The following is a 24,188-nucleotide window of genomic DNA, read 5'->3' on the forward strand; positions in this document are numbered from 1 at the left end:
CAAGTGGAACAGGTCAAAAGCTTTAAGTTCCTCGGGGTCAATATCACAAATGACCTGACTTGGTCCAACCAAGCAGAGTCCACTGCCAAGAAGGCCCACCAGCGCTTTTACTTCCTGAGAAAGCTAAAGAAATTTGGCCTGTCCCCTAAAACCCTCACTAATTTTTATAGATGCACCGTAGAAAGCATTCTTCTAGGGTGCATCACAAAATGGTATGGAAGTTGTCCTGTCCAAGACCGGAAGGAGCTGCAGAAGATCGTGAACAAGGCCCAGCACATCACACAAACCAATCTTCCGTCCTTGGACTCACTTTACACTGCACGCTGTCAGAGCAGTGCTGCCAGGATAATCAAGGACACAACCCACCCAGCCAACACACATTTCGTCCCTCTTCCCTCCAGGAGAAGGCTCAGGAGCTTGAAGACTCGGACGGCCAGATTTGGGAACAGCTTCTTTCCAACTGTGATAAGACTGCTGAACAGATCCTGACCATGATCTGGACCTGCCTCTGTTTTTTTTTCCACTACCTTACCTTCCCTTTTCTATTTTCTATTTCTGATTTGTTATTTTTATTTTTCAATATTTACTATCGATTTGTAATCCACGGAGCGCGAAGCGCAGAATTAAATATCGCTGTGATGATTGTACGCTCTAGTATCAATTGTTTGGCAACAATAAAGTAAAATAAAGTACTGACTAATGCCAATGATAAAACTTTGACTTTCAACAACCTTTGCTTCCAAGCCTCTGCCGTCACGTCTTTTCCTCGCCCCATTCTGATATTCTGGAAATCCAACAATCCTGACAGCTCCCCATTTAAAAAAAAATGTAGCATGGCCCCAATCATCAGTCCAAGCCTTTATTGACCCCTCTCTCTCTCTCATCGGGTGAGGTAGCCCTGGAAACCATCAGTTTCACCCTAGAAAACGTCACGTCTATCGCATTAGTCAGATGCAGGCTGAGTGTCCAAAATACAACCTTCCATTGGAAAGTTAAGGTTTGATTGTTAAAACAACCCCAGGAACTTTAGAAAAAAAGGTACAAGCAGCAGGAAACCGATTTAATCTAATCGCTATAAAAGCAAAAGGTCCACTCACAAACTGGGAGATGTAGAGAAGGAAGTTGTGGGAAAGAGGGAGCTGTAGGAATTCAGTGTAGATGCCATAGATTAGAACACAGGCATAACCACAAACTCTAATCTTATACTAAAGGACACTTCAGAAACTTTTGGATAAGTCTGTACTCGCCAGTAAAAGTAGTACGCTGATAAGAACCGCTCGTCTCCAGCAGGGTAGCCCGAACATCATCCCAGCACGGTGTTCGCGTCCACCGCCCGCTACTCTGCGCAAGCACGTACAGCGCAGCCAGGCCTTACCTGCGCGACTGCTCCACCCCATGAGTCAGATGGGCGGAGACGCGAGGTGCTGAAAGGGGATCGGGGAGAGGCAGGGAGGCGGAGGCGGGCGGGAGAGTGACGTGAGAGGAAGGAGGCTCGAGGAATCGGGAAGATGGAAGAGGAGGAGCAGAGTGTGGGAGTGCGGGCGGGGAGTGGAATGAGGGGTCAAGTTAGGGGAGAGGCTGGGACGCTGGGGGATGAATGAGGGGAGTTGGGGTGGACGAATGGGGAAGGGAGGGGTGAAGGTGAAAAGTCGTCGAGGGGTGGGGAAGGGGAGTGCAGAGTGGGGGAATCTAACCCTCATCAAGTGCTGGAGGAACTCGGAAAGACTGCGGGGGGGGGGAGAGGTGTAGTTGGAGTTGTAGGGGGTGGGGAAGGGTAGTGGGAAAGGGTTGAGGGGTAGTGTGGGGAAGTGGAGATGGAGAGGGTGGGGATAGGGACGAGCGCGGGGAGGGAGCAGGAGGAAGGACATGGAAAGGAGTAAGTGAAATTTATTATTATTGAACTATATGCATGTATATAACATAACCATATAATGTATATAGAAAGGAGACAAATTTTCTTTGAACCAGGGTGTGAAGCATAGTAGTACACAGAACACACAATAACTTATGAAGGCAAGGATAACATCCACAGATGAATCACACATAAATAACTAAAGTACCTTCATTTTAAATATTGGAAGGTGTGGATCAGATTAACCAGTGACACTTCGAATACAATGGAGTAGGCAGTAGGGAGTTTTGGGGAAGAAACTGCTTCCCATCCTGACAGTTTTTGTTTTTATGCATCGTATCTTTTGCCTGATGGTAGAAAGTCCAAGAGCATTGAGTAAAGATCCTACTCATCAAAAGGGCCCCATGCGGGCAGCGCTCCTGAGAAATGTCTGATGGATGGAATTGAGACCCCTGTGATCCTCCCAGCTGTTCTCAGTCCGTTGTACAGTGTTCTGGTCCAATGGTCGACTGCTCCCATAGCAGATGGAGATGCAACTTGTCAGGACACTCTCAATGGTGCTCCTGTACAACGCAGTTAAGAATGGGGGGTGGGGGAGATCTACTTGCCTCAATCTTCTTAGGGAGTGGGGGCACTACTGTGCCTTCTTGTTCAGGGAGTTGATTATAAGGACCAAGGCAGGTCATCAGTGATGTGAACTCCCAGGAACGTGGTGCACTTAATTCTCTCTATGGAGGTGCCATGTATTTGCAGAGGATACAGAAAGAAGACAGGGAGGAGGAGAGACTATGGAAGAGGGTGGGGTTGAGGAGAGTTAAGATGGCCAATGAAGGGGGATGTGGGAGTAAGGTGGGGATGTTGGGGAAAGATGGCATTGAGGAGGGTGGAGGAACTGGCAAGAAGGGAGGCAAAGGGGAGAGTGGTGGCAAGTGAGGAGGAGAGTTGAGTGAGATGAGAGATACATTAGTAATGAGGAGAATTTGACAGCAGAATAGGGAGAGAAGGGCTTTTATTGGTGGGAGGGAGGGAGTGGGTTGAGGGCTGGGTGGAGTGAGGGTGTGTGTGTCTGGAACAGGGATTCGTTGTGGGGTGGTATTGGAAGGAAGTGAACAAAGGATTGGGGAAGGAGGGGAGGAGGAAAGATGAAATGGAGATGGCAGGGGAGAAGGATGTGGGTAGGGAACAGGGAAAGGAGTGAAAGAGGAGGTGAAGGGGTTGGTGACAGGGGAGAGGGTGGGGAGGGGACGCGACAGAGGGGAGAGGGTAGGGAGGGTTTGTGGGATGGGGTGAGCAAAGTACTGGTTATGATTTCAGAGATTGAGGTGATGGGAGGGGGACAGGATGAAAGGGTGCAAGAGGGAAAAAGAGGGAAGAGCGAGTAATGGAGAGAGGAAGGCAAAGATGATTGAAGTGAAGAGATTTAGTGTTGTAAGTAGTTTAGTGCAGAAAGGAGGCCAGATGAGTATTAGAAACTGAAATTATAACCTTTTCAGTCAATACTAGATGTTCAATACTGAATACACAAAATAATTCTCATATTTCAGTAACTAATGTTTTGATAACTTTATTTTTATCTGTAGATTATACATACATGCTTCAAAATATTTTGAAGGATCACCATAAGACCACAAGATACAAGAGTACATTTAGGCCATTTGGCCCAGAGTAATGGCTGATCCAATTTTCCTCTCAGTGAATATCTCCTGCCTTACCCCAATATCCCTTCATGCCCTGACCAATCAAGAATCTATCAACCTCTGCCTTAAATATACATAAAGACTTGGCCTCCACAGCTGCCTGTGGCAAAGAATTCCACAGATTCACCACTCTCTGGCTAAATAAATTCCTTCTCATCTCCGTTCTAAAAGGACTCCCCTCTATCCTGTGTCCTCTGGTCTTAGACCCTCCTGCCATAGGAAACATCCTCTTCACATCCACTCTATCAAGGCCTTTCACCATTCAATAGTTTTCAATGAGGTCACCCTCATACTTCTGAATTCCAGTGAATACAGGCCCAGAGCCATCAAATGCTCTTCATATGACAAGCCATTCAATCTTGGAGTCATTTTCGTGAATCAGGCAGTTATATCATAAAATGCCAACTGTTTGGGTCTAAACTAAATGGTCTGTTATAACAGGTCTGTACTAATGAAACCTCTCTTATTAAACAATATGGCACATTGGAGCCATCACAATAAGGAACCTTAATGACAAACAAGCAAAAGTTCATTAAGTCTTGGAAATGCATTTGTAGAAAAAAATGTCCTGGCTTTCTCTCTCTCAATCATTTCCCCTTATTTATACCTGCTGTGATTAACAAGTCACTGCTACCACTATTCATCATCATTCTCTTGAGTGTCATCCTATCAGAACCCTTTGTTCTCTTCATTCCCCCCCCTCAAAAATTCTACTTCTAATTTTTCCCAGCTCCAATGGTGAATCTTCAGTCTCAGACAGTATTTCCACCACATTTCTGTCTCTATGCTTTTGGCATTTTATATAGATTAAAAACTGCTGCTGTGAGTATGATTTGTATCTAATAACTGCAGAATAGCCTTATTGTCCTTCCCCACATGCAATATTCTGTTGAAAATCAGTTTCATACAAAGCAGATAAAACAGATGTGTATTTGCACATTCTTCTATTGTTAATACATTTTGTTGCTGTAAATATTTACACTGTTTAATAGTATTTGATCTGAGGATTTATTAAATCTCCATCGCTATCAATTTAAGTGAATCAGTAGTTGCTTACATTCAGTATGGGAATACCTCACTGCTCATTTAAATAACATTACTGTACTTACTCCACTTTCAAAGGTTTAGTTTAAAACATTTTCAGTGCTTTTCCGCATGTGACAACATTTCGGACTTCACAAACCTTTAAGGCAGTGAGTTCCAGAACTCTGTCACATTCTTAACTAGTATTTTTTCCCCCATTGAGTCCTCTTTCAAAATTGCTGATCACAAAATTAAATGGTGATACACTACACACTTTGGCCCATCATTTGGGTCTTAGCTCTTGAGTGAAAGTCCAAATTAATCAATCTCCAGTGTTTCTTCCTTTCAACCTGGGAAAACCGGCATTAACCATTTCCTTGAATCCCTGAATTTTCAATCCGTGAAAAATGGATACAGTTCTCCCTCAGAAAGTGACAATTTTAAACATAACTAGGGCTGACTTAATTAAAAAGTAACTCCGGAATGCTTCATTTAATTTGGAAGAAACACAATTTTGTTGAAACCTGCTAAATTCTTCTACAAATATACACAAGACAGTTTTCTTTTCATGGCACAAACTACTTAAAATTTCCCTCAGGAATTTATACTCTTGCTTTTGTGAATATCAACATGAGCAAATAAGAGAACTGAAATTTCTCTTTAAGAATTGAAGTGGTTCATATAATGCAGAAGCAAACCTAGAAAGCAAGCAGTTACATGATGTTTTAATGTTCCCAGTGAAGTGCAGTTGTATTCATAGAATTGTAGAGTCGTACAGCCCATCCATAGTCATGATTTTTTTAATCTTCAAGGAAAATTTCTCACTTTTGAACTTTTCCAACAATTCAGACATTATTGGTCTTATTTTTTTTGCACATCCGACACCTTGTCCAGCTTCTGAATATGATGATCCACAGGCTAATAGTTTGTGTAGATATAAAATGTGTTAATCCAAATATATTGTTTGAGCTTCCATTTTGAAGCTTTTTAATTTCACCTTTGGGAAAATAGTATAGCTGTTGTTAGAATTGTGCATCAACAGCCGCATCCGGATATTTTCAAATCCCAGAACTTTCTCTGTATTTTGAAACTCGTCACCTGGATGTGGAGAATTGCCTATTATTGCATTACCTGCACAACTTTTGTTACCTTCGTCACTGACGTGTGGACGTCATTGTCAGAGGAGGTAACGGATCTGCGGGACACCCTGGTTTTCTGGACCACTTCTTCATTGGGAAGAGTACTGCTCTGCATCCCTTCCATGCCATACTTAACCGACTTCTTCAGTGTGACATTTTTGTGGATGGTGGGGATGTGGTCCAACGATGAATCAGAGAGTGTGCTCTGGGAGTCTCCTTTATGAATAGACTTGGTCAGCATTACATTCTTCTCGACTGCGTGTGGCTGGAGGATCATTCCTTGCATGCCTCCTGCGCCACCTTCAATGACGTTGGTCACTACAGCATTATGGTGAGTGACAGACGGGTTGAAAATCATTGCTGGGTTCCCTCTGGGGCTGTTGCTGAACTCCTCAGTTACTATAACATTTTGGTGGGCAACAGAAGGGTCAATGATCATATTTGGAATCACTTCAGCTCCACCATTCACCATCTTGGTCATGACAATGTTTTGGTGGGCAATGTTAGGATCCTCTATGATGCTAATCCTTCTTGGGATAGTATTAACTTGATTAGTCACTACAATATTTTGATGGTCAAAAGCTTGATTGGCAGTGAGAGGCACCATGTCTACCACAGGATTTATTGTGGTTGTCACAACATAATTCTTCCTCCTTAGAGTCGAATCGGGAATTATATTCATTGCTTGCAATCCCACTGAACTGGAGGAGACGGACTGTCCCTTCACGATTTCTTGATGAACTGGAGCATCAACAGACACAGTTGATTCTTGGATCTTCAATTTGTCTGTGCAGATATCAGCCAGTGTCTTGAATTTCATGTCCAGGTTGTCCAAGTAGGAATCTCCAGTTTCAAATCCACCCTCGATGATGTTGCAGCTGTCGATCGATCCAGCTAGAGAGCCATCTCCTTCATAATTGTAGATCAATAAAGTGTCATGGCCAGGGGAGGTCTGGTCTTCTAAATTATGCGTGTCAACTTTCTGGAAAAAAAAATCATCTTTGTAACATACTACAACAGAAAATAAACTTGCATATAAATCAGAAGGCAAGAATTGAGAGCAGGAGCTGCAAGGCTAATCTTAAATCTGTGCCACTACACAATGGGATTTCAGATGATCTGGTAAATTGGTTTATTGTCACATGTATTGAGGCACAGTGAAAAACCACCCACAGAGCAATTTGCGAGAAGAATGCGTGGAAGTAATACAAGAACAAACAATAACAGAGTGCAGAATAAAGTGTTACAGTTATAGAGGAAGTGCAAGGCCATAATGAGGTAGATTGTGAGGTCTCAACTTTATTACCCTTGAATTTGCTCTAGGTCAAAAATCAGTCTGTCATAGAACAACACAGCACAGAACAAGTCCTTCAGCCTGCAATGTCCGTACCATACATGATGCTAAATAAAATTAAATCACTCCTGGTGCACATGGTCCATATACCTCCATTCCCCGTGTCTAAAAGCCTCTTAAACAGCACTGTTATATCTATTTCCACCAACTCCTTCACTGGCTGCCCACTCATGCACCCCACTACTGTTAAAAAGAAACTTGGCTCACACATTTCCTTTAATCTTTCCCTTTTTGCCTTAGATACATGGCTTTAGTATTCGATATTTCTACCCCAGGGAATAGGTCCCGACTTACACCTTCTATAATTTTATAAGCTTTTATCAGGCCTCTTCTCAGACTGTGATGCTCTAGAGAAAACAGTTTGTCCAATCTCCCCTCATAGCTCATATACTCTAAATCAAGCAGCATCCTGATAAGCAGTTTCTGTACCCTCTCCAAAGACTCCACGTACTTCCTGTAATGGCTGTGAAGATCTTTAATGACTGTTTCATGGATCTCTGGGGAAGAGACAGCCAAGGTTTTGGGTCAAGAGCATTCAGTGATCTGAAATATAGTGTTACGAGAATACACATAAAATTAAGATGTTTGCTGGCCTGGGTTAGCATCAGTGATATCAGCAGTTGGTCTGCCACCTGCCCTCAGGGGAAGGAGAGATAAGGAACAATGGAGCAGCGTCTGGAGATGTGTAATGAAGGGACGTGGGAGAGAGAGAGCTGTCTGGAGCGGCTCCCCCTTTGAACCCTGAGCTGTTTGAAGTGATGGACAGGCGATACCCCAGCAGGGGGATAAAAAGGGACAGGTTCGCTAAGACAGACACACGCCACCCGAGGTAACGAGACCCTGGAAGCGGTGCGCCTCTCACGAGTGGGTGAGAAGTATCAGACAACGACCAGGGTGGAAAGGTACGATCAGCGGGAACCCGGTGTGTGTCCGCCCTTGCCTGGGTGCCGGGTTCACTGCAGAGGATCGACCGCATCTGGAGGAGGGGTCACAGTCGGTGACCTCAGGTGACATCACCAAGGACCCGCCCAAAAGTTGCTTGTGAGCAATCTCGCCGGTCTGTGAGTGAAGCTGTGCTGAATGATCAGTTGTTCCTGTTCTCTCTGTCTCTCTTCCCCCCCACCTTGTCCATCGCCATGGCAACGATTACTGCGAACTGAACTACTAACTGGACTGAACTTTGAGTCATTTTGAAATTTGGTCATTTACCCCTAGACAACGATAGAGCTTGATTGATGCTGTTATCTTAATTCTGTGCACATGTGTGGTTATCATTGTTGAACTGTTGCATTTATTATCCTTTCGATTACTGTGTTGCTTGTTTCTTTAATAAAACTTTCTTAGTTCTAGTAATCCAGACTCCAACTGAGTGATCCATTTCTGCTGGTTTGGCAACCCAGTTACGGGGTACGTAACAATAGACAGATCATTTCTCTCCATTGATGCTGCCTGACACACTGAGCTCTTCCAGATTTTTGTATGTTGCTCTAGTTCCCTTACCAGGCTGAAATATAACCCATCAGGATTCATTATATGGTGTAGAAGTTTGAGAGAATCTTGTGAATTTTCTCGGATGCTTGAGAAAGTACAGATTGATGTGCTTTCTTGATCACTACCAGGACCAGGAGAGGCTACATGGATGCCAAGCAACCTGAAAATGTTGACAATCTCTAGAGCAGCTCTCAGCACCACAGCATCACCTCAGTTTCTAGGTCAACAACTAGCGCTTTCAGCTTTATGTTAATGTATACTTTGTAGTGCTAAACTGCCTCCACGCTGTATACTCTGCTTTAATCTGCAAAATCTAAACAATATGCAATAGATTAAGGAGATAGTGGAAATCTGGAGTAACATACAAAACACTGGGGGAACTCAATGGGTCAGACAGGGTGCAGAGACACAGATACACGGAAACACAGGACAGTACTTGCTATAATTCAGAAAAATTAGATGGAATCTCAGAAATATAAAATTATGACAAGATGGAGGCAGGAACACTATTTCCGCTGGTACACAAGACTTGAACTAGGTGATACACTATAGCCTAAAATTTGGGGAATAGATTTAGGATGGTGAAGTATTAAGACAGTAAAATTTCCCAGAAAATAGTCTGTGAAATTCTTTGGCAGAGAAGTATTGGCTACCTCATTGAATACATTTAAGACACAGTAAGATAGATTTTTGCATAGCAGGATTGTGGGGAAAAGGTAGATGAATGGAGCCGAGTCCAGGGACAGATCAGCATGATTTCATCAAATGGCGGAGCAGGCTTCATGGGCTAGGTTGCCTCCCTCTGCTCCTAGTTCTTGTGTTTATAGAGAGTATCATTAATGATACTTAGTCACAATTTAATGAATTAACTGGATTTATATTGGTTAATAGGCAGAAGATCAAATGCAAGGAGAATCAGGTTGAGGGTCTGCATTTGGTGGATATCATATTTATTAGTGTTGTGACTACAGCTGTGGTTAATCTATTACAATGGCTTGGTTGAAGTGATCAAGTGAAATGAATCCACATTTGCCAACGATGAACACTAGATGGCAGTGTAGGCAGGGAAAAGACTACAGACTGATTCCTGGGAGGTGTATGTAGACAGATGATTTGACAAGGAGATGACAGATGGAAAACAGTCATAAAGTCTAAGGCTAGAGTCAGAGTCCCTGTCAGATATAGTACAAGCTAAAACATAACAGAATATAGATTGTTATTTGTCTTTTACACTATTTTTGTAACTTAATGCAATTTTTATTTTTTAACTGTACTGCCTCCACAAAACAAATTTCATGACATCTAAATAGGTCCTTCCAGCCCTTCAAGCCAATTCTCCCAGCAATCCCACGATTTGATCCTAGCCTGGTCACAGGACAATTTACAATATTGGTATGTCTTTGGACTTTGAGAAGAAACCAGAGGATCTGGAGAAAACCCACGCAGTTACAGTGAGAACATATAAATTTCTTGCAGGCAGTGGTGGAAATTAAACTCTCGTCTCCTGCACTGTAATGTGTTGTGCGAACCACTATGCTGTTGGCCTGAAGCATTCACTATTTCCATAGATGCTGCCTCACCTGCCCTCCAGCATTGTTGTGTGCGTTGCGCAGAGAATAAAGTCTGACTGCTGCAGAGAACATCCAGTCAAGTAGACTATAAGGTGCAAGGTCATGATGAGGTAGATCCTGACATGGATGAGGGGGGTTTGGAGGGATATGGTGCAGGTAGATGAGACTCAGCAGAAGATCAGGTTGGAATGGACCAGGTGGGCTGAAGGGCTTGCTTCTGCACTGTAGTGCTCTATGAGTATTCCCACCGAACCCTGATAACTTTTAACCATGTACTTACTGAGACTCTGCTTCCATTGCTCTGAGGAAGTCAGTTTCAAAGATACATAATATACTGAGAGGAAACAATCAACTCTACTTAAATAGGTCATCCTCCATTTTAAACTGTAGCTTAGTTTGTCAATTCACTGGATTTACATTTAAATATTAGTATAAATCAGCAAAGCTATTAGCAATAGACTTACAATTTTTTTTTACAAACTGGTCAGTGATTGGACTAGAATCAGAAGTTGGTTGCAGATTCTCACTCAGATTACTAATGCCCGATTTGTGCATAGCCTGTACATACAGTACATGCAAGTGTTTGGGAGAATGATGGAATGGATTTGATGGCTGTCATTGGGCTGTGTGGGAACTGGGTTTGCAGCTGGATTTCTGAGTTGTGGACTATCCAAGTTACAAACAGTTCACAGGAACAGAGCCTTGTCAGAACCCAGGGTGTTCCTGTACACCACTCTTGAGCTTATTCCAAAACCAGAGTTGGTCCTGTACATTATCCATCAAATCTCTATCCTTTATTCCCAGATAACCATCATATTCAAAAGTTACCTGATATTTGCCAAGGACCTGCATGATACCTAGATTAGAGGGCATGTGTTAGGAGGAAAGGTTGAGTGAACCAGGGCTTCTCTTTGGACCAAAGGTGGTAGAGAAGTGAATTGATAGATGTCTGAAGATGATAAGAGGCAAAGATAGAGTGGACATCCAGCACATCTTTCTCAGGTCACAAATGGTTAATGCAAGAGGGCATAATTTTAAGGTAATTGGAGGGGAGTATATTGGGGGGGGGGCGAGAATGTATGACGGTGGTGTCTGAAAAGAGGAGGCTGTCCAAGTTGCATGCAATCTTGGACAATGTCTCCCATCCACTACATAATGTACTGGGTGGGCACAGGAGTACATTCAGCCAGAGACTCATTCCATCGAGATGCAACACAGAGCGTCATAGGAAGTCATTCCTGCCTGTGGCCATCAAACTTTATAACTCCTGCCTTGGAGGGTCAGATACCCTGAGCCAATAGGCTGGTCCTGGACTTATTTCCTGGCATAATTTACATATTACTATTTAATTATTTATGGTGCAACTGTAGCGAAAACCAATTTCCCCCGGGATCAATAAAGTATGACTATGACTAATATACACGTGCGCGCATACACACACACACACCCCACCAGGGTGGTGGTAGTTGCTGATAGATTAGAGACATTTAAGAGACTTAAATGTCTTTAAGGGCAGGAGGGAAAGGCTAGATTGATCTTGGGAGTATATTAAAACTGCTAGTTTCTGCTGTACTGTACTGTGACTGAAGTACATTGCTAATTGTATAAGCAAGGTTGGATGAGGGAGAATGCCTTCCTTCAGAGTCATATAGCAATGAAGCTGGCCTTTCGGTTTAACTCATCACTGCTAAGCAAGGTTCCCATTTCTCACATTTGGTCAATATTCCTCTAAACCTTTCTTATCCACTCTCCTTTAAAGGTTAGATCTGTCTCAACCACTTCCTCTGGCAGCTCACTCCATAGATTTCATTATGAGTTTGAGGAGATTTGGCTTGTCAACAAAGACTCGAGCAAATTTCCATAGATGCTTCCTGACTGGTTGCATTACTGTCTGGTATGGAGACGACAATATGCAGGATCACAAGAGACTCAGCCAGATCCATCATGGTACAACCCTCCCCACCAACAAGGACATTTTCCAAAGGCGGTGCCTCAAGAAGATGGTGTCCTTCATTAATGACCCTCACCATCTAGGACATGACCTATTCTCATTACTACCATCAGGGAGGAGGTACAGAGACTCAATGTTTTAGAAACTGCTTCTTACCTTCCGTCATCAAATTTCTGACCAGTCCCCAAAACCATGAAGACCAACTCATTATTCCTCTTTTGCACTACTTAAATATTACATCAAAACTAATCAATAAGCTTCAAGATCTTGGCCTCAATACCCCCCTGTGCAATTGGTTCCTCCATTTCCTCACTTGCAGATCCCTGTCGGTTGGGATTGGCAACATCTCCTCTACAATCTCCATCAACACAGGTGCACCACAAGGCTGCATGCTCAGTCCCCTGCTGTACTCACTTTACACTTATGTTGCTCAGCAATACCAATACCATATTTAAATTGGCTGATGACATCACTGTCATTGGCTGAATCAAAGGTGATGGTGAATCAGCATATAGGAGGGAGATCGAAAATCTGGCTGAGAGGTGCCACAGCAACTCAATGTCATCAAGATCAAGGAGCTGATTATTAACTTCAGGAGTAGAAAACCAGAGGTCCACGAGCCAGTCCTCATCAGAGGATCGGAGGTGGAGAGGGTCAGCAACTTTAAATTCCTCAGTGTTATCATTTCAGAGAATCTGTCCTGAGCCCAGAACACAAGTACAATTATGAAGAAAGCACGACATCACCTCTACTTCCTTACAAGTTTGCGAATATTCAACATGACATCTAAAACTTTGACAAACGTCTGTAGATGTGTAGTGGAGAGTATATTGACTGGCTGCAGCACAACCTGCTGTGGAAATGCCAATAACCTTGAATGGAAAATCCTACAGAAAGTAGTGGATTTGGCCCAGTCCATCATGGATAAAGCCCTTCCCACCATTATGCAATGAGAGTTGTTGCAGGAAAGCAGCATCCATCATCAGGGATCTCGCCACCCAGTTCGTGCTCTTACTGCTGCCATCAAGGTGGTACAGGAGCCTCAGGACTCACACCACGAGGTTCAGGAACAGTTATTATCCCTCAACCATCAGTCTCCTGAATCAGAGGGGATAACTTCACTCAACTTCCCTGACCCATCACTGAACTGTTTGCACAACTTATGGTCTCACTTTCAAGGACTCATCTCATGTTCAATATTTGTTGCTTATTATATTTTTTTCTGAGCTCAAGTTGGTAAAACCTGAGGTACAGGCATACCCAAGCACACTCACTTCTCAATTACCAATCTCGTCTGACCTCTCTTATTAACAAGGGATCTTCACCTATAGGACTACCACATGATTGGTTGATTAGATATTTGCATTAACAAGGTGTACAGCTGTACCTAATAAAGTGGACACTCTGTATGTGCTGTTCTTGATGTTTATTGTGTATTCATTTATTATTACTTTTTGTATTTGCACAGTTTGCGCACTGGTTGACTGCCCTGTTGGGTACGGTCTTTCATTAATTCTATTATGGCCATTAGATTTATTGTGTATGCCTGCAAGAAAATAGGAAGATAGGTGGAGGGGCAAGTACTGATGAGGAAGCAGAGAGGCTACGGAAAGACCAAGACAGATTAGGAGAAGTGGCAGATGAAATACAGTGTTGAGAAGTGTATGGTCATGTACTCTGTTAAAAGAAATAAAAGCACAAATTTTCTAAATTTTCAAAAATCTGAGGTGCAGAGGGACTTGACAGTCTTTGTGCAGGTCTCCCTAAAGGTTAATTTGCATGTTAAGTCAGTGGTGAGGAAGGCATATGCAATGTTAGTGTTAATTTTGAGAGGACTAGAATATAAAAGCAAGGAAATAATGTTGATGCTTTATAAGACCTCACTTGGAGTATTATGAGCAGTTCTGGGCTGACAGGATGTGCTGACATTGTAGTGGGTTCAACGTAAATTCACAAAAATGATTCCAGGATTGAGATTCTTGTCATATGAGGAGCATTGGATGGTTTTGCTGGGTCTGTACTCCATGGAATTCAGAAAAATGAGGGGAGAATCTTATTGAAACCCATCAAATGCAGAAAGGCCACAATAGAGTGGATGTGGAGAGTTTGTTTCCCATGGTGGAGGAGTCTAAGACTTGAGGACACAGCCTCAAAAGAGGGAATCCATTTAGAACGAAGATGAGGAGGAAATTCGTTAGCCAGAGAGTGGTCAATCTGTGGAATTCATTGCTACAGGCGGCTGGGGAGGCCAAGTGGTATACTTAAGACAGAGGTTGATAGATTCTTGATTAGTCAGGGCATGAAGGGATATGGGGAGAAGGCAGGAGACTGGGTCAGCCATGATGAATCAGTGGGTCAAGTGGCTCGATCCTACTCCTACATCTTATGGTCTAAAACAAATCTAATGGTTGGACTATATATGGTGACACATGTACTTTGATAATAAATTCACTTTGAATTTGTTAAAAAATGTCTTGCACTGTATTGTCACAAAAGGACAAATTTCACAACATCTGTCAGCGATAATAAACTTGATTCTGGTTATAGAAGTTCTCTGGAGCAGGTATTACATCAAGGAACTCCTACACCAGGTTAGGTACTAACCAGAGTCTTTCTCCCAGGATAGACACATTGAATACAATCAAGGTGGCACGAGTTTTACTTTAAAAGTGTGGGACAAGATTTTTTTTTTAATAGAGAAATTGGTAGATGGCTGCCCTACATTGCCAGAAGTGAAAATGGGAATGGTGTATTCTCATTTTATCATATATTTAACAATGAATTGTTGAAGATTACAAAAGTATTATTTAATGTAATAATTGGAATTGGTTTACTATTGTCACGTGTACAGAGATACTGAAAAGCTTGCCTTGCAGACAGTTCATAAATCAATTCATTACAGTGCATTGAGGTAGAACAAGGCGAAACTATAACAACACACAATAAAGTGTAATAACTATAGAGAACGTGCAGTGCAGAGAGACAATAAACTGCAAGGCCATGACGAGAGACTGAGGTCAATAGCTCCATTCAGCATTGCCTCAAGCATTCAGAAAATGTTTCTGCAAACAAATAAAAGTTTCTCTGTAATGCAAGAGCAACAAAAATTGGGGATATGTGATGGGAATGCGGAAATGAGTTTGTATGTTCTCCCCATGAACACATGGGTCTCTTCTGGGTGCTCCCATTCCCTCCCACAGTCCAAAGGCACGCCAGTTGGTAGGGTAACTGGCCATTGTAAATTGTCCTGTGATTAAGCTAGGATTAAATCAGGGATCGCAGGGTGGTGGGGCTGCAAGGGCCTATTCCATGCTGTATCTCAATAAATAAATGATAAATCTGGCTTTGGAGAAGTTTGCAGAGAAAAGAGCATGAAGTTTTGAAATTAAGGATGAGAATTTTAAAATCCAGGTGTTTCTGGACCAGAAGTCAGTGTAACTAGCAAGCACAAGGCTACTTGGTGTTTATAGTGTAAATGGTTAACAACGTGATAGGTCACAGTATTCACTCTAAATAAGTAGCTAATACCATGTTGCTTAAAATAATATAAAGTTCCAAAGTACCTCATTGATGTAGGAGTCCATGAAGCCCAAAAGGGCACCTTCAGACATCGTTTCAATCCTGCCATTATGCATCGCACCCGCATTCATATTTGGATCCATGTTGGAATAGTAATAATCTCCTCTTTGATGCATTGCAGCATTGTCCATGTAATTGATAGGCGGCACTTCTCTGGACATCACGTTTAGAGGAAGCAGTACCGTGGCACCATCTCCTCTTTCCCTCCCATCCATCTCACTCATGCAAACTCCTGCTGCTGCAGTACTGGGTTCATTGACTGGAAGCAATGGCATGTGCTGTTTGGGAGGAAAAGCACCAGTCAGTGACCATCCTGGCAAATCCATTCAGCTCCCTGCTCTACATTGCGCCAAGTACATACTTGCTGAGTGGTGAGAGCATCCAGGTCTGAATGCAGAGAACTGGATGAGCTCACCCACAACATCCAAGACAGAGTGGAGACCTCAGCTGACAGATCCCTGGTGCTGTGCCCTGATGGCCTCAAGTCTCACTACCAACATTGTGGAGGTACAGGATTCTGAAGTCCTACACTCAACGATTCAGGAACAGCTTCTCCTCCACCACCAGATTTCTGAATGACCCGTGAACACCATCTCATTATTCCTCTTTTATTTTTTGCGCTGTTTAATAATTTATAGTCATTTTTATGTTTTTGCACTGTACTGCTGCAACAAAACAAGTTTTCATGACATGCCAATAATAATAAACCTGATTCTGATAGTTATTTCTGATATTCATGGTCTATTATAGACTTATGAAAAATAATTGCTATTGATAAAATACAATGAAATATTAGAGTCACAAAATAACTCCAAGATGCCAAATTCCATGCCAAATGAACAGGTTTGCCACCAGTGCACTTCAAAGTCCTCACTATCAGAAGAACATTAGAGAATCCGAGAAGATGTCAAAACAAACTTGTAGTTTTAACTTGCGTCTGATGAAGGACCAGGGATATTAACCATTTTTCTCTCTGCAGATACTGCCTGAGTGTTTTTAGCATTCTCTGTTTAGATTTCCAGCACCAGTACTTTTTATTTTGGATACTTTTTCATTTATTATTTTATACACACCATGACTGACACTAGCTTTCTTTTTAAAGTTTCAGGTTTAATCAATCATTAGAATGTAAAATTGTCAGGTGGGATTTGCATCAGTGTCTTCCTTCCTTTCTCACTAATCTTCTTGGACCTTTTGATCCCTGTATTCCCTCAATTCTAATGTTATGCTTCCAGAATACTGGCTGCCTTTCCAGTAACTTTAAAACCATCATGAAAAATCAAAATATGCTCAGTCTTTTTCAGAAATGGTATTGAGAACTTCAAGATCTTAAGATTCAGGAACATGCAGAGGCTTGGTTGAAGTGGTGGATGAATCTACACCATCTCACAAACTCTTGTTCCTGTCTGTGGAATAGTCTGCAATTCTGATATTAACCATCTCAGAGTCCACAGAAATAGAATGGAAGCAAGTTATCCTAGATCCTTAGGGAAATGTCTATGAAGACTGTACTGATTAATACCAGTACTTTAGAACATACACAGGAACAGGTCATTCAACCCATGATGTCTGTGTGGAGCATTTATGCCAAATTAAACTAATCCATTCTGCCTGCACATAGTCTATATCCCTCCATTTTCTGCACATTCAGGGTGTCCATCTTAAAAGACTTTGAATACCGTTATTGTGTCTGATTCCAGCACCACCCCTGTCTGCCTATTCCAGGCACCCACCACTTCAAAATAACTTGTTCTGCACATCTCCCTCAAACTTTCTCACCTTAAATGCACGTCCTCTAGTATTTGATGTTTCTACCAAGGGAAAAAGATACTGACTGTCTACCTGCACCTCTCATAGTTTTATAAACTTCTATCAGGTCTCCTCTCAGCCGCTGATGTTCTAGAGAAAACAATCAAGTTTGGCCAACTGCTTTTTCTAGCTTATATGCACTAATCCTGGCAAATCTCTTCCGCACTCTTTCCACATCCTTCCTACAATGAGGCGACCAGAATTGCATGCAATACTCCAAGTGTGGCTTAACCAAAGTTTTAGACCCGAGACATGAGATTCTGCAGCTGCTGGAAATATGGAGTAACACAAAATGTTGGAGGAACTCAGCAGATGAGGCAGCACCCATGGAAGGAAGTAACAAAATGAGACTCTTTCTGATAAAGGTTCTATCAGAATCGTCAACTGTTGTTTTCTCTCCATACATGCTGCCTGACCTGCCAAGTTCCTCCAGAATTCTGTGAGATGTGCTGAAGTTTTATACTTCCTATTTTATTTAAAATGGTTTGACTAATGACATACAAATACAAAACATAGTTAATAAATACAGACCGTGTCCTTCTCTCCTCCGCCCTCGATGTTCTTTTGTTCCACAGTTCCAAATGGTTCAACAGGTATTTGTCTGAAACCACCAGCTCCACCTATTCCTCCAAAACCAGAGTTGCAAAACAGTAACAGCAGAGGTACAACTAAGGATAAACAAGTTGTTCAGGGTTAGTTATGAAATTTCATAAATTGCATACAATTTCAGCTGCTGAAGCAGATAGAACAGAGAATAAAGAACACAGAACAGTACAACACTGGACAGGCACTAGCTCACAGTGTTGTACTCATCTTGATGCCAATTTATAATAAATGCCCCCTTTCTATACACACACGTAACAGGACCACAAGGCATAGGAGCAGAATTAGGCCACTCGATCCGTCAAGTATGGTCCACTATTCCATCATGGCTGATTTATTATCCTTCTCGGCCTCATTGTTTTGTCTTCTCCCATAACTGTTGAGGTCCTGACTAACCAAGAACCTATCAACCTCTGCTTTAAATATACTCAGTTACCTGACCTCCATAGGTGCCCGTGGCAACGAGTTCCATAGATTCACTACACCCTGGCTCAAGAAATTCCTTCTCATCTCTGTTCTAAATAGATGTCCCTCTATTCTGAGGCTGTGCCCTCTAGTCCTAAACTCATGCACTATAGGAAACATCCTCTTCTCATCCATTCTATCTAGATCTTTCAATATTCCATAGGTTTCAATGAGATCTGCCCCCCACCCCCATTTTTCTCAACTCCAGTGAGAACAGGCCTAGAGCCAAACACTCCTCATACGTTTACCATTTCATTCCCAGAATCATTTGTGAACTTCCTCTGGACCTTCTCTACCACCAGCACATCTTTTCTTAGATAAGGGGCCCAAACCTGCTCAGAATACTCCAAGTGCAGTCTGACCAGTGCCTCAAAGACTCAGCATCACATTGCTGCTCTTGTACTGTAATCCTCCCAGTCCTTACCACCAATTCAACCCGCAAGTTACCCTTTAGGGAATCCTGCACATGGACTCCCAAGTCCCTTTGTACTATCGATTTTCGAATTTTCTCCCCATTTAGAAAATAGTCCACATCTCTTCCTTCTACCAAAGTTCATGACCATACACTTCACCACAGAACATTCCATCAGCCACATCTTTGCCCATTCTCTCAATCTTCCAAGGCCTTCTGCAGACTCCCTGCTTCCTCAACACCACCTGCCATTCCACCTGTCTTCGTATTGTCTGCAAGCTTGGCCATAAAGCCATCAATTCTATGATCCAAATGATTCACATATAACGTGAAAAGAAGCGATCTCAATACTGACCCCTGTGGAATACCACTAATCACCAGCAGCCAACCAGAAAAAGCTTCCTTTCTCCCCCCACACTGCCTCCTGCCAGTCAGCCAATCTTCTATCTATGCTAATATATTTCCTATAATACCATGGGCTTTTATCTTGTTAAGCAGCCTTATGAGCAGAAGACTTCTGAACATCCAAATAAACAACATTCACTGACTCTCCTTTGTCTAACCTGCTGGTTATTTCCTCAAAGAATTCCAACAGATTTGCCAAACAAGATTTCCTCTTAAGGAAGCCATGCTGAATTGCTTTAACATGTGCCTCCAAGTACCCGGAAAATGTCTCCTTAATAATGGACTCCAACATCTTCCCACACTGAGGTCAGTCTAACTGGCCTAGGATTTCCCTTCTTCTGTCTCTCTCCCTTCTTGAAGAGAAGAGTGACATTTACAGTTTTCCAGTCTGCTGAAGCCATTCTAAATCTAGTGATTGAAAGATTATTACTAATGCCTCCACAATCTCTTCAAGCTACCTCTTTCAGAGCCCTAGGGTATAATTCATCTGGTCCAGGTGACCAATCTACCTTCAGACCTTTCAGCTTCCCAACCACCTTCTCCTTAGTCATAGCAATTACGGTCTCTTCTGCCCACTGACTCTTGAACTTCCAGTGTTGTCCACAATGAAGACTGCAACAAAATAGTCAAGTTCGTCTGCCCTCTGCGTCTGTCATTGCTACCTCTCCAGCATCATTTTCCAGCTGTCTGATATCCATTCTCACCGCTCTTTTATTGGAAAATTCTTTTGGTATCCTCTTCTATATTATTGGCTAGCTTACCGTCAAACTTCATCTTTTCCCTCATGTTTTTTCTTTAAGTTGCTTTTTGGTGGTTTTTAAAAACATCCTAATGCTCTAACTTGCCACCATTTTTTGCTATATTATATGTCCCCTCTTTTGCTTTTCTGCTAACTTCCACTTCCCATGTCAGCCACAGTTGCCATATCCTTCCTTAGAATGCTGCTGCTTCTTTGGGATGAATTAATTCTGCATCTTCTGAATTGCTCCTAGAAGCTGCAGCCAGTGCTGCTGTAACTCATCCACCTAGTTTGTCTTGCAATCAACTTTGGCCGGCTCCTCTCTCTCATGCCTCTGTAGCTCCTTTTACTCCACTGTAATACTGATATATCTGATGAACTTCTCAAATTGCAGGGTGAATTTTATCACATGATCACAGTCTCCTAAGAGTTCCTTTACCTTAAGTTCTCTAATCAAATCAGGTCCATTACACAACACCCAATCCAGAATTGCATTTCCCTTATGCGCTCAATGACAAGCTGCTCCAAAAAGTCATCATTAGCATTCTCCTTGGATCCAGTGCTGATTTCCCCCCAATCTACCTGCATATTGAAATCCTCCACATTCATCATAACGTTGCCCTTACTACATTCCTTTATTTCCCATTTAAACTTATATCCCACAACTTGGCTGCTGTTTAGGGCTTGTCTACAACTCTCATCAGTCTTTTTACCCTTGCAGTTTATTAATTCTACCAACAAGGATTCTACATCATCTGATTCCATGCCATTTCTTTCCAAGGGTTTGATTTCATTTTTTTTAAATAACAGAGCCACACCATCCTTTCTGCCCACTTGCCTGTCCTTTTGATACAAGGTGCATCCTTGGATGTTAACCTTCCAAATATGATTTTCTTTCAGCCACGACCCAGTAATGCCAACATCATACCTGCCAATCTGGAACTGCACTACAAGATCACGTACCTTATTCAGCCCTGTATTCATCACCCTTTATGATTTTGCCCCCGTGTTACAGTTCAGCTCAAGTTTGCCCTGACATCTGCCTGTCCTTCCTCAGTCTCACAATGCACTGTACCAACTTGTATCCCACCTGCCACATCCCATTCCTCTGCCAACTTAGTTTAAACCCTCCCCAACAGCTCTAGCAAACTTGTCCACAAAGATATTAGTGCCCCTAGGGTTCAGGTGTAACCTGTCCTTTTTGCACAGGTCATACCTTCTCCAGAGAGATCCCAGTGGTTTAGAGGAATCTGAAACTGTTCCCCCTGCACCACTCCCTCAGCCACTTATTCATTTGCACTATCATCCTATTCCTGCACTGACTAGCACATTGTACTGAGAGTAATCCTGAGATTACTACCTTGAAAATCCTGCTCTTCAACCTCTTCCCTAACTCCCTATACTCACTACACAGGACTTTCTCCCCTTTTCCACCCATGTCATTGGTACTAATCTGCACCACAGCCTCTGGCTGCTCACCCTCCCTCTCGAGAATATTCTGCAAATGCTCTGAGATGTCCCGGACCTTAGAAACCAGAATGGTGTGTTGTCTCCCAGGTGCTCTTTTGCAGCCACAGAACCTGCTGCCTGTCCACCCCCCAACTATCCAGTCTTCTCACACTATCGCTCTGCCTGACTTTACCTTTCCTTGCTGAGCCTCAGAGCTGGCCACAGTGCCACTAGTCTGGTGGTGTTTGGATACTGTTGCAGAGGTGACCCAAGTGTATACTTGTAGCTAAGTGGAATGGCATATTACCATCGTGGCATATGGCAATACACAGACACATATATACAGGCACATACAGTACTGTGCTGAAGTCCTAGGCACCCTAGATATTTTATATGGCTTTCATAGAATACTGATCTCGATATCGAAGCTGTCTGCGATTACCTGGAGAGATAGAAGCAAGCAAGACAGTCAAGGTCTGCAGAAGAACTGCAGCAAGTTCTCCAAGATAGTTGAACAAGCTACCAGTTGATTTTCATCTAAAACTGCAAGACCGAGTACTAAGAGAATTGATGCAGTTTCAAAGGCAAAAGGTTTTCACCCCAAAACATGCTTGGGATGCTGAAAGGTCTGAAGGTAAATAAATCACTAGATGGACTACACCCAGTGTTCTGAAAGAGATAGCTGAAGAGATTGTGGAGGCATTAGTAATGATCTTTCAGGCATTAATAGATTCTGGAATTGTTGAAATGTCACTCCAATTCTCAAAAAGGGAGGGAGACAGTAGAAACAAAATTACAGGCCAGTTAACCTGACTCAGTGATTGGTATGATGTTGGAGTCTACTATTACGGTTGTGTTTTCAGGATACTTGGAGGCACATGATGAAATAGATCAAAGTCAGTATGTTTTCCTTAAGGGGAAAACTTGCCTGACAAATCTGTTGGAATTCTTGGAGGAAATAACAGGCGGGATGGACAAAGGAGAGTCAATGGACATGGTTTATTTAGATCTTGTCAATGACTTGGATGATGGAATTGTGGACAAGCTTGCCGATGGTATGACACTAAGCTGAGAGGCGGTTGGTTTTGAGGAATCAGGGAGTCTACAGAAGGACTTAGACAGATTGGGAGAAAGGACAAAGTAGTATCAGATGGAATATATTGTAGAGAAGTGTGTGGTCATGCATTTTGGTAGAAGGACTAAAGACCTAGATTATTTTCTAAGTGGTGAGAAAATTCAACAGAGTGCAAGGGGACTGGAGTCCTAGTGCAGAATTCCCCAAACGTTGACGTGCATGGTTAGTCAGTGGCAAGGAGAGCAAATGCAATTGTAGCGTTCATTTCGAGAGAACTAGAATACAAAAACAAGGATGTAATGCTGAAGTTTTACAAGGCATTAGTTAGACTGCACTTGGAGCATTAGAGTAGTTTTGGTCCCTTATGTAAGAAAAGAAATGCTGGCATTGGAGAGGGTCCAGAGGAGGTTCATGATAATAATTTCAGGAATGAATGGGTTAATGTATGAGGAGAGTTTTATGGCTCTGGACTTTCACTGGAATCTAGAAGAATGGGTGGGGGAAATCTCATTGAAACATATTTAATACTGAAAGGCCTAGATGGGGAGAGGATGTTTTGCATAGTGGGGGAGTCTAGTACCAGAGTCACAGCCTCAGAATAGAAAGACATGCATTTAGAACAGAGTTAAGGAAGAATTTCTTTAGCCAGAATCTGTGGTGAATCTGTGGAATTCATTGCTTCAGATGGCTGTGTCATTGCTTCAGGAGGTCAAGTCATTGGGTACATTTAAAACAGATCGATAGATTCTTGATTAGTCTGGGCATCAAAGGTTACAGGGAGAAGGTAGGAGAATAGGGTTGAGAGGGTTAATAAATCAGTCATGATGGAATGGCAGAGCAGACTTGATGGGCTGAATAGTCTAATTTTTCTCCATATCTTATGATCTATTGTCCAAGTATTGTATTCAAACCAGTCTCAATCACTTCCTCTGACAGTCCATTCAATATACAGACAACCTTCTGCATGAAGAAGTTTCTCCTCTGATCCCTGTTAAATCTTTCCCCTCTGACCAGAAACCTACACTCTCTAGTTCTTTACTTCCCAGTCCTGAGAAAAAGACAATGCACCCACACTATGCCCTTCATGATTTTACACACCACTCCTCCATCTCCTGTGCTCTAGGGAATAAAGTCCTAGCCTGTTCAAGCTCTATCTTCTGAAACAGTTGAACTTACGTAGCAACAGCAAGGCCCCAAAAGCCATGAGCCCGATGGCGGCTGCACCCAAGTGGGCATTGTTGCCTCTGATAGCATTCGCCTTTTCGGAGCAGGAGGGTGAGTTGTTGGTGCACTCGACGACATGAACCTCTACGTCCTGGACCTTTCCAGACCCTTGGTGGTCCTCTACCTTCAAAGGCACTGTGAATGTTCCTGGCCACAGCTCCTGCCGAGGCTGCAGTTCAACGCTGGTGTCTATGGGAGACGAAGACAGTAAAACAAAGGTGTTACATTTTATTTTAGTGAAGGCACTTTGCTGGGACTGTTTTCTCTGAAATGCTGAGACGATTGGCCATTTTCCCTGGAGTGTAAGAGACAGTAGGTGCTCTTATTGAGGCTTATAAAATTATGAGGGG

The 24,188-nt window shown here is 42.6% G+C and overlaps 2 protein-coding genes across 3 annotated transcripts in view; both read right to left on the bottom strand.

The window, feature by feature from the left end:
• Positions 1-1,374, bottom strand: part of LOC134352758 (desmoglein-2-like) — an 84,183-nt gene extending 82,809 nt beyond the window's left edge. For both annotated transcript variants that reach the window (XM_063060200.1, XM_063060191.1), the window contains exon 1: positions 1,248-1,374. In XM_063060200.1, the coding sequence (XP_062916270.1) occupies positions 1,248-1,307 (60 nt within the window). In that variant the 5' untranslated portion in view covers positions 1,308-1,374. The remainder of the gene's footprint in view (positions 1-1,247) is intronic.
• Positions 1,375-3,287: 1,913 nt separating this feature from the next.
• LOC134352750 (desmoglein-2-like) overlaps positions 3,288-24,188 on the bottom strand; it is a 72,641-nt gene continuing 51,740 nt past the window's right edge. The window contains exons 13-16 of the mRNA XM_063060179.1: positions 23,791-24,027; positions 17,998-18,134; positions 15,642-15,935; positions 3,288-6,693 (exon numbers count right to left, since the gene is read on the bottom strand). Of these exons, the coding sequence (XP_062916249.1) occupies positions 5,692-6,693; positions 15,642-15,935; positions 17,998-18,134; positions 23,791-24,027 (1,670 nt within the window). The 3' untranslated portion in view covers positions 3,288-5,691. The remainder of the gene's footprint in view (positions 6,694-15,641; positions 15,936-17,997; positions 18,135-23,790; positions 24,028-24,188) is intronic.

The sequence above is a fragment of the Mobula hypostoma genome, chromosome 1, assembly GCF_963921235.1.
Source record: "Mobula hypostoma chromosome 1, sMobHyp1.1, whole genome shotgun sequence".
NCBI classification, from domain to species: Eukaryota; Metazoa; Chordata; class Chondrichthyes; order Myliobatiformes; family Myliobatidae; genus Mobula; species Mobula hypostoma.